The sequence below is a fragment of the Lycium ferocissimum genome, chromosome 6 (genome assembly GCF_029784015.1).
Source record: "Lycium ferocissimum isolate CSIRO_LF1 chromosome 6, AGI_CSIRO_Lferr_CH_V1, whole genome shotgun sequence".
NCBI lineage: Eukaryota > Viridiplantae > Streptophyta > Magnoliopsida > Solanales > Solanaceae > Lycium > Lycium ferocissimum.
In genome coordinates, this window is record NC_081347.1 from 59590881 (window position 1) to 59605300 (window position 14420).

Consider the following 14420-nt stretch of genomic DNA (forward strand, 5'->3'; position numbering starts at 1 on the left):
AGATCATCCAACCATGCGGTGGCCTCGCCAGTGAGAGAGAATGGGAAGAACCTCAACATGACCATCTCGGCGGAGACATTTGGATGCACATTAGTAGTGCAAACCCTAAGAAAGTTTTTTAAGTGCCCATTCAGGTCATCCGTTAGTAGACCCCCAAATAAGGCCTTAGTGTTGAGCAGGTGCAACAAAGTGTTGCTCACAAGGAAACTTCTGATTCCCTGAAATGGAGGTGGGCGAATAGCGGCTGCATCACCCGGCTCCATAATCATTTCATCATCATCAGAGTTATTATCCCCCATTGTACCTGAGTCAACACAACAACAACAACTAACAAAATAACAAGAGAAATAAAGACTGAAAGTGGAGTTTTACACTAATTGGTAAATTTCTAGACCATATTCCCCGGCAATGGCACCAAAATTTGATACGCCCAAATTACAACTTTAATATTAAGAGTAAGCGGTCATTGTAAAATATAGAACCCAACAAGGTTGGGGTCGAATCCCACAGAGAATACAATGAAGAAATATACTTGCCAAGTGTAACGCTCGACTATTAGTCTATACTTCAAGGGAGAGGGGAAGATAATAATGATTGGTTTGAAGTTTGATCATTAATGTCTAAGAGCTGTTGTTATAAAATGTAAATTATTGGTAAAGGGATTAAAGTTGTGGCTCCAATGGAAAGTAATGCAAATGGGTGTCAATTCAACTTCTTTAAATGTCTAGATGCGATTAAACATGGGCTACGTAATTTTATCAAAGTGTCTCAACCAAATTGATAAATATCATTACTAAGCTTTCTCAAGCCTTAGAATGTTGAAAATATGAACACCCACTATATTTCAAGTTAGCTTTCCTATCTCTAGCTCAAGCTATTAGATGGATTTAATGACCCAAATCTCTACTATCTAACTCTTTTCCTAACTTTAACTTTCTTTCTCAAGCAAAGTAAAAGTATTTAGGCACAAATAATGTCACGACCCAACCCCGTAGGCCGTGACTAGTGCCCGAGAGCCTACGGGGTTGGGTCGTGACTAATGCCCGAGCTGGGCACTCGTACCCACCTATTAACCATAGTCAGCATACAAACAACTTATGCATATACATAGGTCCGACGTCATATCAAAACTGTCGCAAATACATGTACATATACACCGCACAGAAGCCAACAAGGTTGTCACAATACACAACATCCCAACATATATATACACGCAGCCAACAAGGCTGCCACTGCGAACGGGGATGCCCAAAACATAAAATCACACAGACATAACTGAACAGAACTATTCACAACCCACACATATGTCTACGTACCTCTAAGAGTAACGTCGATCATATGACGGGACAGAGCCCCGCCGTACCCCGAATAGACATATACATATATAACGAAAGTGTCCGTACCAAAAATACGAGCTCGGAACAAGGGAGCACTCCAAGACAAACGGAATGGAAATCCTAAGTCGGATCACCAAAACGAGTATCCGTACCTGCGGGCATAAAACGTAGCCCCTCGAAGAAAGGGGGTCAGTACGAAATATGTACTGAGTATATAAAGCACGGAATACAGTAAGCAGGATCATAACTGAAATAAGAAGTACAGAAAATGAACACAATAGCCAGAATACCAAAAAGCTTACTTTTGAAACACAAATAATGCATATCAATATCATGCATAGGGCTCGAGGAACATGGTCGCCACCCCGTCTTTGGCGCCATAACACATCATACTCCAGAATATTGCATAACTCCGTAACATAACTCCGTAACACATCATAACACCATAACACATCATAACACCATAACACATCATAACACCAGAATATATATATACGGTACACGGCCCTCTAGCGAGGGACTCGGTGAACCATAACACATCATACTCCAGAATGTAGCATAGTGCGCACGATGACATAACCGGCCCGGGACTCGGCGAAAGATGTAACAACAGTGTGCACGAGCAGAGTAGTGAGGAACTATATGCAGTTTAAAACATTTTCAAGGACTCGATAGAATAATTAAAACGAACCATCATTTGAAAACCAAGACAATAGTCAAATTAAGTTTCCTTCGAATGTCACTCGGAACATATCAAATAGAACTTTAGAAATCATAGATACGTATCAAAACCATATGAAATAGCTTATGGAAATCAAGAACATAATCATCGTAGTGCCCCTAAGAATAGGAATTTCTTTAGAACCGTATACATGTCGTCTATTCATTTCACAAAGATCATGCCAAAAGAAAGAAGGGACGACTTTACATACCGTTCCACCTCTTATTAGCTACGCTTATTCGTCCAAACTCGCAAGTCTACATTTAAGAGGATTTACACAATCATTAGGCTCATTATTATACGCTTGTCTTAGTCCTTCAAATAAATTCATTTATAGTCAAAATTTCATGAAAGATCTCCCCTGTTTATATGCCTAGCCCGAAATTCCAATTCAATAACCAACAACATCAACAACAATACCAATAGTAATAACATCATTTCCAACACAACATATGCCATAAAACAGCCCACACATTGTTTTTCCATTTTCTCAACCAACCAACTTGCGATATGACTAATTAATAACTTTATTTCCGTAAAAAAGCTGAAATTAATACCAACAACATCGATAACAACATCTTCAATATCGTACAAAATAAATACATATATTTTTATCCAAATTTCTCTTCAAGCCTAAATTCATAATCCGACAACACCAACAAACGAATTTATCACACTATTCTCTCCATTCTAATCCGTTAAAACTCTGAATAAACTTGTTAACAATGAAAAGGAACCTTAATCTTACCTCAAGTGTGCAGCCACCACGTCCACCCTCTTTTTCTTGGTTGATTTTTAGCTCAAATTGAAGGCAACGCGACGTACGACACTTTTCTCTTCATGGGCTTCGGAATTCGGGGCCCAGATTTTGGTCAATAACAACATTCTATCAATATTCCCATTACAAGCAGTTTTTATGGTCAAGACACCATTTTTGTAGAGCCCTAGGTCTCCATTCACTTAGTTTATGACTCTAAGTGTTTAATTCATGATTAAGAGAAACTAACCCAAGCCTTTAGATGATAACTAAGGGATAATAACCATAACCCATCAAGTTTAGAAGGTTTATTAATATTCTAGGGTTTCTATTTCAATTTCACCATTAAAGACCCACGAAAGGGATAACAACCATGAAGGAGAATGGAATGATAGAATGGAATAGATGGAACTTACCTCTCAAGAGTTTCTTGCACTAGCTTGGAATTTCACCCTAGATGCTTGTTGGGAAGTGTGTTGGTGTTTTTTTAAATAGAGAATATGAGACTAAGTATAAAAATTCCGGGCTACTACTTTCCGTCGACTGCTGCAACGGTCATCACACCGCCGCAGTGGTCCCGCTATAGCGGTCAAGTTACCGCTATAGCGGACCAAAGAAAAATTCTCTTGACCGCTATGTCAGTTTGTCTACCGTTATAGTGGTGCCACCATAGCAGTCCATCGCCAGCCACAGCGACCACAGAGGACATGGATGACGTGGCGCGGCAAGCGATCGAAAGCGCCGCTTATACGCATACCGCGCGGCGGTACTCCCATCCCCACGGCGGTCGATTTTGGGTAGTGAGCTCAACTTTTTGACTAGTTTTTCCCCCTATCACCCAACGTTTCATCCGAGGCCTTAAAAACACAAAACAAATATGTACATATACATAAAGACGCCCTACGGATCCACGCGTAGCCTAAAAATTCCCAACGGAGTTCTAATTTTCTACATCACCTCCCGACGGACTCAAGAAAATCAAGTAACAACCACAAACAAGTCAAGTTACAACTCATAAGCTTACACGATTGAGTTTTCTATTGGTTCATTCTACCCTTCAAAAGTTTACATTTGGTGGGGTGATTCTATATTTCCCATAACCTGGTCGTTACACTAAACTTCATTAGCAAAGTTGTTGTGCAACTATAAATCTTGTAAAGTCTCCTGATAAAGAGTACTACAACAATAGCATCTTGAAACAACTTCTATCCTCAACCCCATCAAAATATCATCAGGAGGAATCTTCAATTTCCATGTTCTCCATAGAAAGAAAGATATCTTGCAAGGTATACCCCTAACCCACAAATGCTTGAAATCTTCTTGTACCAGTCCCTTTTGCCTCATCTGTTGACACCCAATTTTGTCCCTCCTTTATTCTAATTTATTTCCTGGAGCTGCTAAATTTATTAACTAGCTAAATATTTTATTTTACCACCATTTTTATTTTCTACTACTATTTACTTTCATTACTTTATCACAAATTTTAAATGATTCGTCATCATTTCATTCTAGAATTTGTACTCGTTAAATTAATTTTTACTTTATACACACTAATTACCATTTGCCTTCACATAATATATCTTGCACTAGTTACAAAATAATAGCCCAATTTTTCAACCAAAATAGCAGTCCATTGTCTCTTAAGCCCAAGCGAAATTAACAGCCCACACTCCAACACTCGACCCGGTCCAGCCCATTTCTTTAACAAAACCCTTCAGCCTCATCTCCTTCATCTCTCCCCTTCTCTCTCTTCACGCCGCCCCTACGCTCTCTCTCCTCTCCTCCCATTTCCAGAAAAAACAACAAACCGTCTTTCACCGTGAACGTGACATCCGTCCACACCATTTCCATACAAGAAAAACGTCCCTATGTTGTCGTCGTTGACTCTCCCCATTTTTTTTTAGCTCCAAACATACGAAATCCTCAAAGATCGAGAGGAATTCGGTCCACTTCGGCATAAATCCGAAGCAAATCACGTGGTTGAAGCCCCAACGTTCGGATAAGCAAGATTTTCGACTCATTTTCGAATTTGGATTTCAAAAAATCCCGCCCAATCCAAATCGAAACCCTAGCCTTAAGCCTATAAATAATCGCTTCTTCAGTCAGAAAAGGGGGATTTTTTTTTCTATTTTTTTCGTTGTTTATTCTAAATCAAAACTTGTTAGGACTCGCTTTCCGAACTTTAGAGTACCTTCATTCGCCTAAAACCCACTTGAAATACATTTTCAATCACTATACCTTGAAACACTCATTTTGGAGTATTAGTTTACTTATTCGTATCAATTCGACTGTTACTTGGGAAGTCGAGCATAGATCCGAGGCCTCAACGCCCTTGTTCACTGCACCTACAAAAGGTCGACAAATTTTAAGCTTTAACCCTTTTCTCTGTTTTTTGGCTTTCATGGATGAATCTGCCTATTTGAAATGAAAACATGAATTTGAGTCTCTAATGTAAAATCACACCTTCAGAGCATATTAAAATCGACATTTGATGTTTGTGTTGATATTTTGACGTACGTCGTGTTGATGTCCGGCATTTCCTTGGTCGGTTCGTATTGCGAAGTTTAAGTAGGGATTCCTCTGTTTGGTTTAGATGTGACGAAATGACTATACGACATATCGATATTGGTTGTTGATTTTACTTGGTTTAAAAGGTCATGGCCGTCGTTTAAGCTGATAAGATTAATGTTGAATGGTTAGTTTGAGACTTAGGTTAGTTTACCATGTCTTCGCTGCGCAGTTTAAGTCGAATTCGATGAATGCTAGATGATAGCCGCTTGTCTGGTTAGTTGTAGTTTCCTCCAATTTACATTGTTATGATTGTTTGTAAAAAAAATAGAATCTGGTTAATGTTAAGGGATAATGATGTGCTTTTTATCTGTTCAAGTGATTTAGTGTGGGTTGCTAGATTATATGATTTAGCCTTCAAATGCATAAGTGTGTAGTTTAAACCTAAAACTTGACTGTCGTATAAGTTATTTGGGTTAACATTTGTCTAGTTTAAAGTTAGAGAACCTGTAACACTCTTTGATTGAAGTTTGATCAGTGGCTGTTTTATCTTGTCCTGTGACGTTCACTTATTCTTCCTCCCCTTCTTTTCTAAGCTCTTGTGTTGATATAGCTTGTAGCATTTTCGTTTCCCTGCTATGGCTTTAGTACTTAGTTCTGCTTATAGGTCGTAGTTTTGGTTGGTATTTTACATAGGTCGCTGTTTGTATTTGTGTCGAGCAATTTTTCCCTTTTTTTTCTGTTCAGATCCTGTCCATATGTAATTTGGTCTATTTTGCTGATGCCTTGTGATTCCCCTTGTCTAAACTGCCTGGGATCACTTCTCTGTGTGCCCATGTTCTAAAAAAAAATCTTCTTAACCTCTATTTTGTTGTCACACTTAGATTATGCCTAAAACCCTGCATTATAGCAATTGTTGAATCCATGAAGTCCATAATTTACTTGTCTAATTTCAGAACCTGTTAACTTGATCTAGCAGCCCACATATGTTTGAAACAAGTTTGATACCTTAACTTTTCTTAGTCTAAACTAGAATGTTTCTTATCCTAGTGTATAAATATGATGGTATATCCATGCCGCCCCTGTTTAAAGGAAGTCATGCCTTAAGAATACTTGCTTAGCTGATATAATGAGCAAGGTGATTAAAAGAGAATATAGGAATTCTGGTCACAAGAATATTACCGAATGCTTAAAGAAACAAAAGGAAAACTATTTCACTAATGGTACACTAGTCCTAATACGTCTTCCACATTTTGTGTTCTGAAAGTTTTGTTTTGATCTGTTAACCTCTATCTCGATGCGGTTTAATAATAAATACATTTTAAAGGGTTCAGATGAAAGATCTATACATGTGGGCCTATGTTTAAAGTTCAAATGTTTCCTTTAAGTTAAGAAGAAATTTGTTTCTGTTGAATCCAAGTACATTTGCATGTGATCAATCTACTCCAATTTCCAGAAAGCATAGAGAGGTTTTGGCTTAGTTGACTTTTCTGGTTTGATCTCTTCTTTGCTCAGTCGTAACAATTTTCCTAGTTCGTACAATGGTAACTTTCATTTGAATGAGTATTCTTATTTCGTTAAAAACATGTTATAACCATTCGAGTGCAAATCGATCTTCTAGGTTTACTTGTGGTTAAATCGCAATTGGGTCCTTTTCGAGTCAGTGTTATCATCTAATGTTTAATCTGGTTAAAATGTCAGCAGCTATATTTCCTTTGATTCATCGTATGATAATTAGAATGCTAATCCTTTTCCCTTTCTTTTTTGCATGATCACCACATGCGAGTCCGAGAGACTCGTTCCTCTCCCGCATTCGGAGTTGGGCTAAAAGCCCAACATAATATCCACGGATCATTTTCTTTCAACTCCGCCCGCAGCATATATAGAAAACACAATCTGGGCTAAGCCCAATGAACGATGATGCCAAGCAGAGCCCAAGAAAGTGGCCGAGCCCATTTCATTATATCCACTCCTCCATCTTATTTTATATTTATTTTCGTATGTATTTAATGTGTATTGTATGACTAACATTCTTTTGTTTTGTTAATTTAGATAAACCTTAGTGACATTAAGGGTTTTAGTTTAGTAAATGGGTAGGAAGAACTAACAATTAATTCCATAAGTTTCATTTTCTTCCTTTTACATATTAGAGTTATTTATAATGTCTTAATATTTATTTTCAAAATAATTGATCTTTAAATAGCATATTTTGAATTAAAGGAGTTATATCCTATTTATTACTACTTTAGAAATTTCGAAACATCACTAATATGCAAACATAAAATCAAATGTATTTTATAAATAACTCTCTAAGTTTTGAACCAATTATGCATATATTTAGCCAAACATAGTTAAATAAAGAGAAAGAAATTCACATCTTTATAAAAGCAAAGCTAGATTTAGTTTGCATCTATATTATTAATACTATTTTAGTCAAAGTTCAAATTTGTTAAAATCTATTACTTATATGCAAATCATTACATTTTTTTTAAATTTACTTTCAATGGTATTTAAAGTTCCCTTTTATGCAAATTGCTATATCTACTACAAATCTTATTTCGAATAACATTATTGTATTTTCATTTGAGCATTAACAATATTTACAAGCATTTTTTTTAAATAGCATCATTATATTTTTTCTTCAAAACTTTAACAACCTTTATAAGTCATATTTTAAAATAGCCGTTAAAGTTCTTCTTTTACACAAACTATTATATTTTCCACAAGTCTTATTTTAAATAACATTATTATATTTATAACTTTAACAACACTTATAAAGTTATTTTTTCTACAATACTATATTTACACTTAGCCTAATTAATTTTAAGTCTGGTCGGTTAACCATTGTTAATGGAACTTAGAGGATGTCTAATACCTTCCCTCTAGGTTAGTTGAACCCTTACTTAGATCTTTTGGTTTCGTAGACTTTAAAAAACAAATCAACTTTAGATAATAACTTTAATTACCTTAGGTGCCCTAATTCACCATAAATAATTAGGTGGCGACTCTTAACTTTAATTAACCCCGGAATTACCCGGATGTTGTAAACTATTTTGACCCTGGTTAAAATAGGGTATGATATCATCAACTGCCAAGCACTAGTTATTGTAAATCCACCTGTACTTGTTGGCATTCACCATGGCCTATTCATGTCTCGTGTAGGTTATTGATTATAACTTCAAATTTGATATACTCAACTATATCAGCAAGAAAAGATTGTTGTTGCATCAAATCCTTCCAATGGCCTTCTTTTATAAGGTCTGTAACTTCTTTCAAACTTTTATTGATAGGAAATTCATCTGGAACTACAAAATGTAAAGCCCCCAATTTGGTCCAATTACCATACCACACATTTGTAGTTCCTTCTTTAATTTCCCACCATATTTCATGCTCAACTTCTTCCATTGTTTTAATCATCTTTTTCCAAACTTGAGTCCCTTCCCTACAATGAACTAAAGTAGGAATATTCTTCTAGTAGTATTTAATCCACACATAATTTGACCATAAGGATGATGTAGTTCTAAATCTCCACCAAAGTTTGGTAAATAATGATTTAGACAAATCAAATACGGATTTAAACCCTAAACCACCTTCTTGAAAAGGAAAACACATATCATACCATGACACTTAATGCCTACTTCTCCCTTCCTCCTTATTACTCTAAAAGAATCTAGGAAAGATTTTACGGAGTTTATTTAGGACACATTTAGAAGGTGCCAGTACCGAAATCAAGTGTATTGGCATTGGCTGGTTTGCAATACACTCTAGATAATACCGCTTTTCCACCAAATGAGAGAAGTTTACCTTTCCAAGACTGTAGTCTCCCTTTTATTCTCCTGATAAGATCTGATTACTAGACTTTCTTTCTCCTAGAGTAGAAAGCTGGACATCCAAGATAAGTCAGTGGAAATGTCACGACCCAAATTACCGATCGTGCTGGCACCTACCTTATTATCACTAGTAGGCCAACCCTTACCCACTAACCCATTAATCACTAGCCAATTTTAACTTCTTTAATCATTTAGACTTAAACAATCAATGAACATGTGAATGAATAAATAGTCTGACCAAGTCATAAATAATAAATAATATAAGTACGGAAGTCTTAACTATTATTACACCCCCAAAATCTAAAAGTCATTGTATAAGGACTCTAACCAACAATGTCTAAAGAATGAAGTATATCTCAAACATAATAAAAAAATAATGTCTGGAATGAAAGTAGACATCTGGAAAGAGATCTTCCGGTGGCATGGCATGGGTAGAAGCTCACCCTCGGATCTGATCGAGCAAACTAGCTTCAAGCTAGAGATGTAGCCTAGATAAAATCCCTGGAATATAAACTGCACTCAAAAAGGGTGCAGCAAGGTAGTACCAGTACAAACACTACGTACCGGTAAGCATCATAGGCCGACTAAGATTATTTCATACATATAAGTATAAAGTCAACAAGATAAACAGATAGGCACTTAATACTCAAATCTAAGTCACAGAATATCCCATAATAGAGTCACAGCCTAAGATGAAGCTTCTAAACCACACATCTGTCAAGTCTTAATAATCTCACCTAATAATCACAAGTCCAAGTTTCATGCCTAGGTAGAGTCACTAATCCACAATTTAACTCAGTCAATGGTCATAATTATATCACAATAAGCATTCAACATCCATACCAAAATCAGAACCAAACGAGCATATAATAACGGAGAATAAAATGCAATGATGTGCAATGCAAAATATGATGATGTGCAATGCAATGCACTGGCCAATCACTCGAACCGTACATACATGCTAACGGGTGTCATGCCTGGTAGTCATGACCTGCAGGGGACCTCTACTGTCCATGTACCCTCGTTTTGGAACGAACCTCGGACCACGAGCTCATAACTAGGCCACATCCTCACCCCCGGTCAAATGTGCTTGTTCATATATAGGTCACATCCTCACCCCCGGTCAAATGTGCCTTTTCATATATATAGTAACACTGTCACATCACTCTTTCAATGATTAATTTATCAAGTACTATGTATCAAATAGTATCACAAGTTCAACAAGAATATTATATTAACTTCTTCACTAATTTCGCTTCACAATGTATGTATCAACTTATTCCAGTTCATTAGTATGTATGGACTATGAATAATTTACAATATCAATGTCAATCACAAGGCATCATGCCACAAGTCTTTCATGAATCATTTCCGAACCATTTCCATCGTGTATGAGTGTATGAATGCATAAATGAGTGTAAACATGGTAAATCAATGCAAACCAATAAAGCAATAGTGAAGGTACAATTCACAAAGCCACAAGTCATATCAAGACTTAGATCAACTCAACCATGAAATAAATCATACAAATCGTCTCAACCAACATAAGATTCTATGTCCCTCTTTACTTCTACATGTCACAAGTACGCCTCACAACTAACTCTTGTATCACCAAGATGCTCCATTTTATGTATTATTGTCAACAGTAAATCATACATCAAGTTTTCATCTACGTACTGTCATAAGTTTATATCAAAATTCAATTCTAAACTCATTATTCTTCCTTTCTCCTATGATATGTGTCACAATAAGAGAGAACTGAGTAAAACACGATAATTTAGGTAATAAGTCTAATCACAATAGCAGGTCAACGAGCCACCATCAACAACAATCAACATCATAGAAATCCATCCCGAATCGCTACAGTATGAATACAACTACACATCATATTTCAGTACATAAAGTAATGGCGATAAGCCCACAAAATCATAAGTCATACCAACCTCGCTAATATCCAATCAAAACACCATGTCTGAAGACCAAATCATGCTTTCTCCCGTCAATTCTACACAATACATACATTTTGCTAATCAAAGTCTAACTAAAGTAAGCCGTAACGTACCTCGAATGTAGAACATGAGCCACGAACTACTCCACACGAGCCTTCTATTTTCGAAGCGCCTCAGAACGATCAAAGTCTAATAATATGATGCTAAATAAGCAACAAACCATGTATTTAAACAAGAACAACAATTTGGGGAAGAAGACCAACTTACTTCTACCCTTTTCCAAGGATGAAACCATCCTTTAATGGTGAATTTATCATAGCTTCTACCTCTACAATCATTAACCTTCAATTCATAGGTTTTATCAATCAATTTTACCCTTTCAAACATATTTTAGGACAAAGTTCCCATTTTTATTAGAACGCTAAGTCTCAACATGCAATTTCAACCATAAGAAATCAAATGCCCTTCCTAGAAAGTGATAATCTATAATCCTAGATGTTTAATCAACAACCCATCAATTATTTAAGGGTTTACTAATTATAGGGTTCTAGGATTTTTGCCCACCATTGATGGATCTTAAACTAATCATGGAACTTAAAGGATAAAGGAAAAGGAATAAATAAAGGTAGGGACTTACCCTCCAAGATGCTTTCACCAATGAATGGAATGAAGTTTGTCTCTTTCTCTCTTGAAAACTGACTTTGGGGTCTTGTGGGTAATGGTTTAGAGTTAGAACATAAAAAGAGGGTATTCTACCCCCATCGGTTGTTGCGGCAGTCAGTAGGTTCGCTGCAGCAGACCCGCTATGGCGGCCATGGATCTGCTACAGCGGACCTGCTGGAACATCCCGAACGAAAATGGTCATAACTCCCTCATACGGAAGCAAAACTAGACGATTCTTTTTGCTATAGCTTTGTAATTATGATACAGTTCTAATGGTTCAAACTTCACTCAAAACAAAGGTTGTTTCATAAATGTGGAACCCTTTCTAGCCAAAGACCTACGGCGGAAGCATCGAATGCGAGCGACAAAACCCAAACCCATCTGAAACTCTTCGAAACCTCACCAAAACTTGCGGACAAGTTCAAAATCATCATATTAACTTGTTGGAACTTCCAAAATATTGACACAGGGTCATCCTAACCCGACGTTAACCGTGGTCAACTCTAACTCATTAACTTAACTAGCTTCTCCATCAATGACTCAATTTACACTCGAACCTTGCAGGAACCAACCCAATGACTTCATAAAGTCATAGATCATGCTAACGGGACTTGGGGAAGGGTCAACAAGGTTAAATGGGTGAAAACCACTATAACGACCAGGCGGGTCATTACAGAAAATTTGCCCTTAGAGAAGCCTGTTATATCCCTCACTAATTGACTCAAAGCATTGCCTGCTTTTGAATACATGTCATATGAGTTTTTCTCCTTATTTATCATCTAACCAGAAAACTGCTCACATTCCTTCAAAACTGTCATAATCCTTCTCAATGATTCTGAATGTGTTGAGACAAAAACGATGGTGCCATCAGCATATGCCAAATGGTTCAATGGATATGACCACTTTGACATTCCACCCAACATAATTATCATCATCAAACAGAGAATTTAAAGCCCTAGATAACACCTCAGCAGATAACGGGAATAAAGTGGGGGACAGGGGGTCCCCTTGTTTAACCCATCTAGAGGATTTGAAAAAGGTTATTGCTTGCCCATTTACTAGCACGGAGTACCAGTTAATTGCAATCAACCCCCAAATGAGATTAATGAAATGTTCTGCAAATCTCATTCCTCTTAACACATGCAGAAGATCTTTCCATGAGACCCTGTCATAAGCCTTAGCCATATCCAGCTTGATAACCACATTAGCAGGCTTACCCCTTATTCTTATGTCAGAGATAATTTCTTGAGTTAACAAGATATTCTCAAATATGCTTCTCCCTTTCATAAAATCTATTGGTTTGCTAAAATTAAAGAAGGTAAAAAACTTTTCCATCTTGTCATGAACCACTCTAGAAATCACCTTATTGATAAAGTTGGACAAGCTAATAGGTCTCATGTCTAAAAAAATTGAATAATAGGCTTTTTTTGGAATGAGAACAAAATTAGTGTGAGTGATGGATTTAGGTAGCTCTATTCCATCAAAGAATAACAGAACCACATCATGAACATCATTTCCTATTATCTCCCAGCAGTGTTGATAAAAATATTCCTGTAAACCCATAAGGACCACCTGCATTGTCCCCACTCAACTCAAATACAACCTGCTTCACCTCCTCTATAGTTGGATAGTAACATAGAGCCATTTTCTGTTCACAAGTTACCAAAGTAGGAACATGCTTCAACAACTTAAAGTCATTGATGTCCCTTTCCTTAGTAAACTGCTTCTTGTAGAACTTGATTGCTTCCTCTGTAATAAGCTCCATAGAATCCAGTCTATTGCCAGTTTCATCATTGATACTTTTGATCTGTAACTTCTTTCTCTTTCCATTAACATAGTTACTGTTTCCAATATTGTTCTTCCAAGCTTAAGTATTTCTTCAATTTTGCTTGAGCTCTCTGAAGAATAATTTTGTTCACTATGCTAGGATCCTCTTCAAAAAGAGCTTCCTTCATCTTTATCACTTCATCGTTTATTGCCAATTTTTTAAAGATATCCCCATAGTTTTCCTTACTCCATTTTGATAATGCAACTTTCAAGTTTTTCAACTTCTGTTTAAAACAAAAATATGGAGAACTTATTGAATCAGTTTTCCAATTTTCTCTAACAGACTCTTTTAATGACTTATGTTGAGTCTAGAAGCTTAAAAATCTAAACGGTTGATAATGATAGTTGCCTCCTCTCCACATGATAAAATCATTGGAGTATGATCTGAACCAGTTTTGAATAAATGTTCTACTTCAATGCTTGGAAATAAATTCTAAAGATGAATATTCCCACAACTCTATCCAGTCTCTTGAAAATGCAATCATCTGCAGCTCTCCCATTCCACCAAGTAAATGGGCTTTCTTTGAATCCCAAGTCAAATAATTCACAAGAGTTGATACAGAAAGCAAATTCTTCACATTCACTCAAAGTTACTAGCAAACCACCCAACTTTTCCTCCTCTGACAAAATTACATTGAAGTCTCCACCAACCATCCATGGTAACACCATAGAACTAGCAAGTTGGTACATGTTGTCCCCTAAATCTAGTCTCCCTTCCTTATCACATTTGGCATAAACAAAAGTAGCAATAAAGTTTGTGCCAATATCCTGATGACATAACTTTGATGTAACTTGTTGTTCTGTATTCATCACTACTTCCCACTGCAT

General features: G+C 36.6%; 1 protein-coding gene across 1 annotated transcript; it reads right to left on the reverse strand.

Moving 5' to 3' along the window:
• Positions 1–13275: 13275 nt before the first annotated feature.
• On the reverse strand, positions 13276–14420 carry LOC132061448 (uncharacterized). The gene is made up of 3 exons (XM_059454268.1): positions 14049–14420; positions 13608–13816; positions 13276–13540 (listed from the first exon to the last, which is right to left on the reverse strand). The coding sequence occupies exons 1-3, from the start codon at positions 14418–14420 to the stop codon at positions 13276–13278; spliced, it is 846 nt and encodes a 281-aa protein (XP_059310251.1).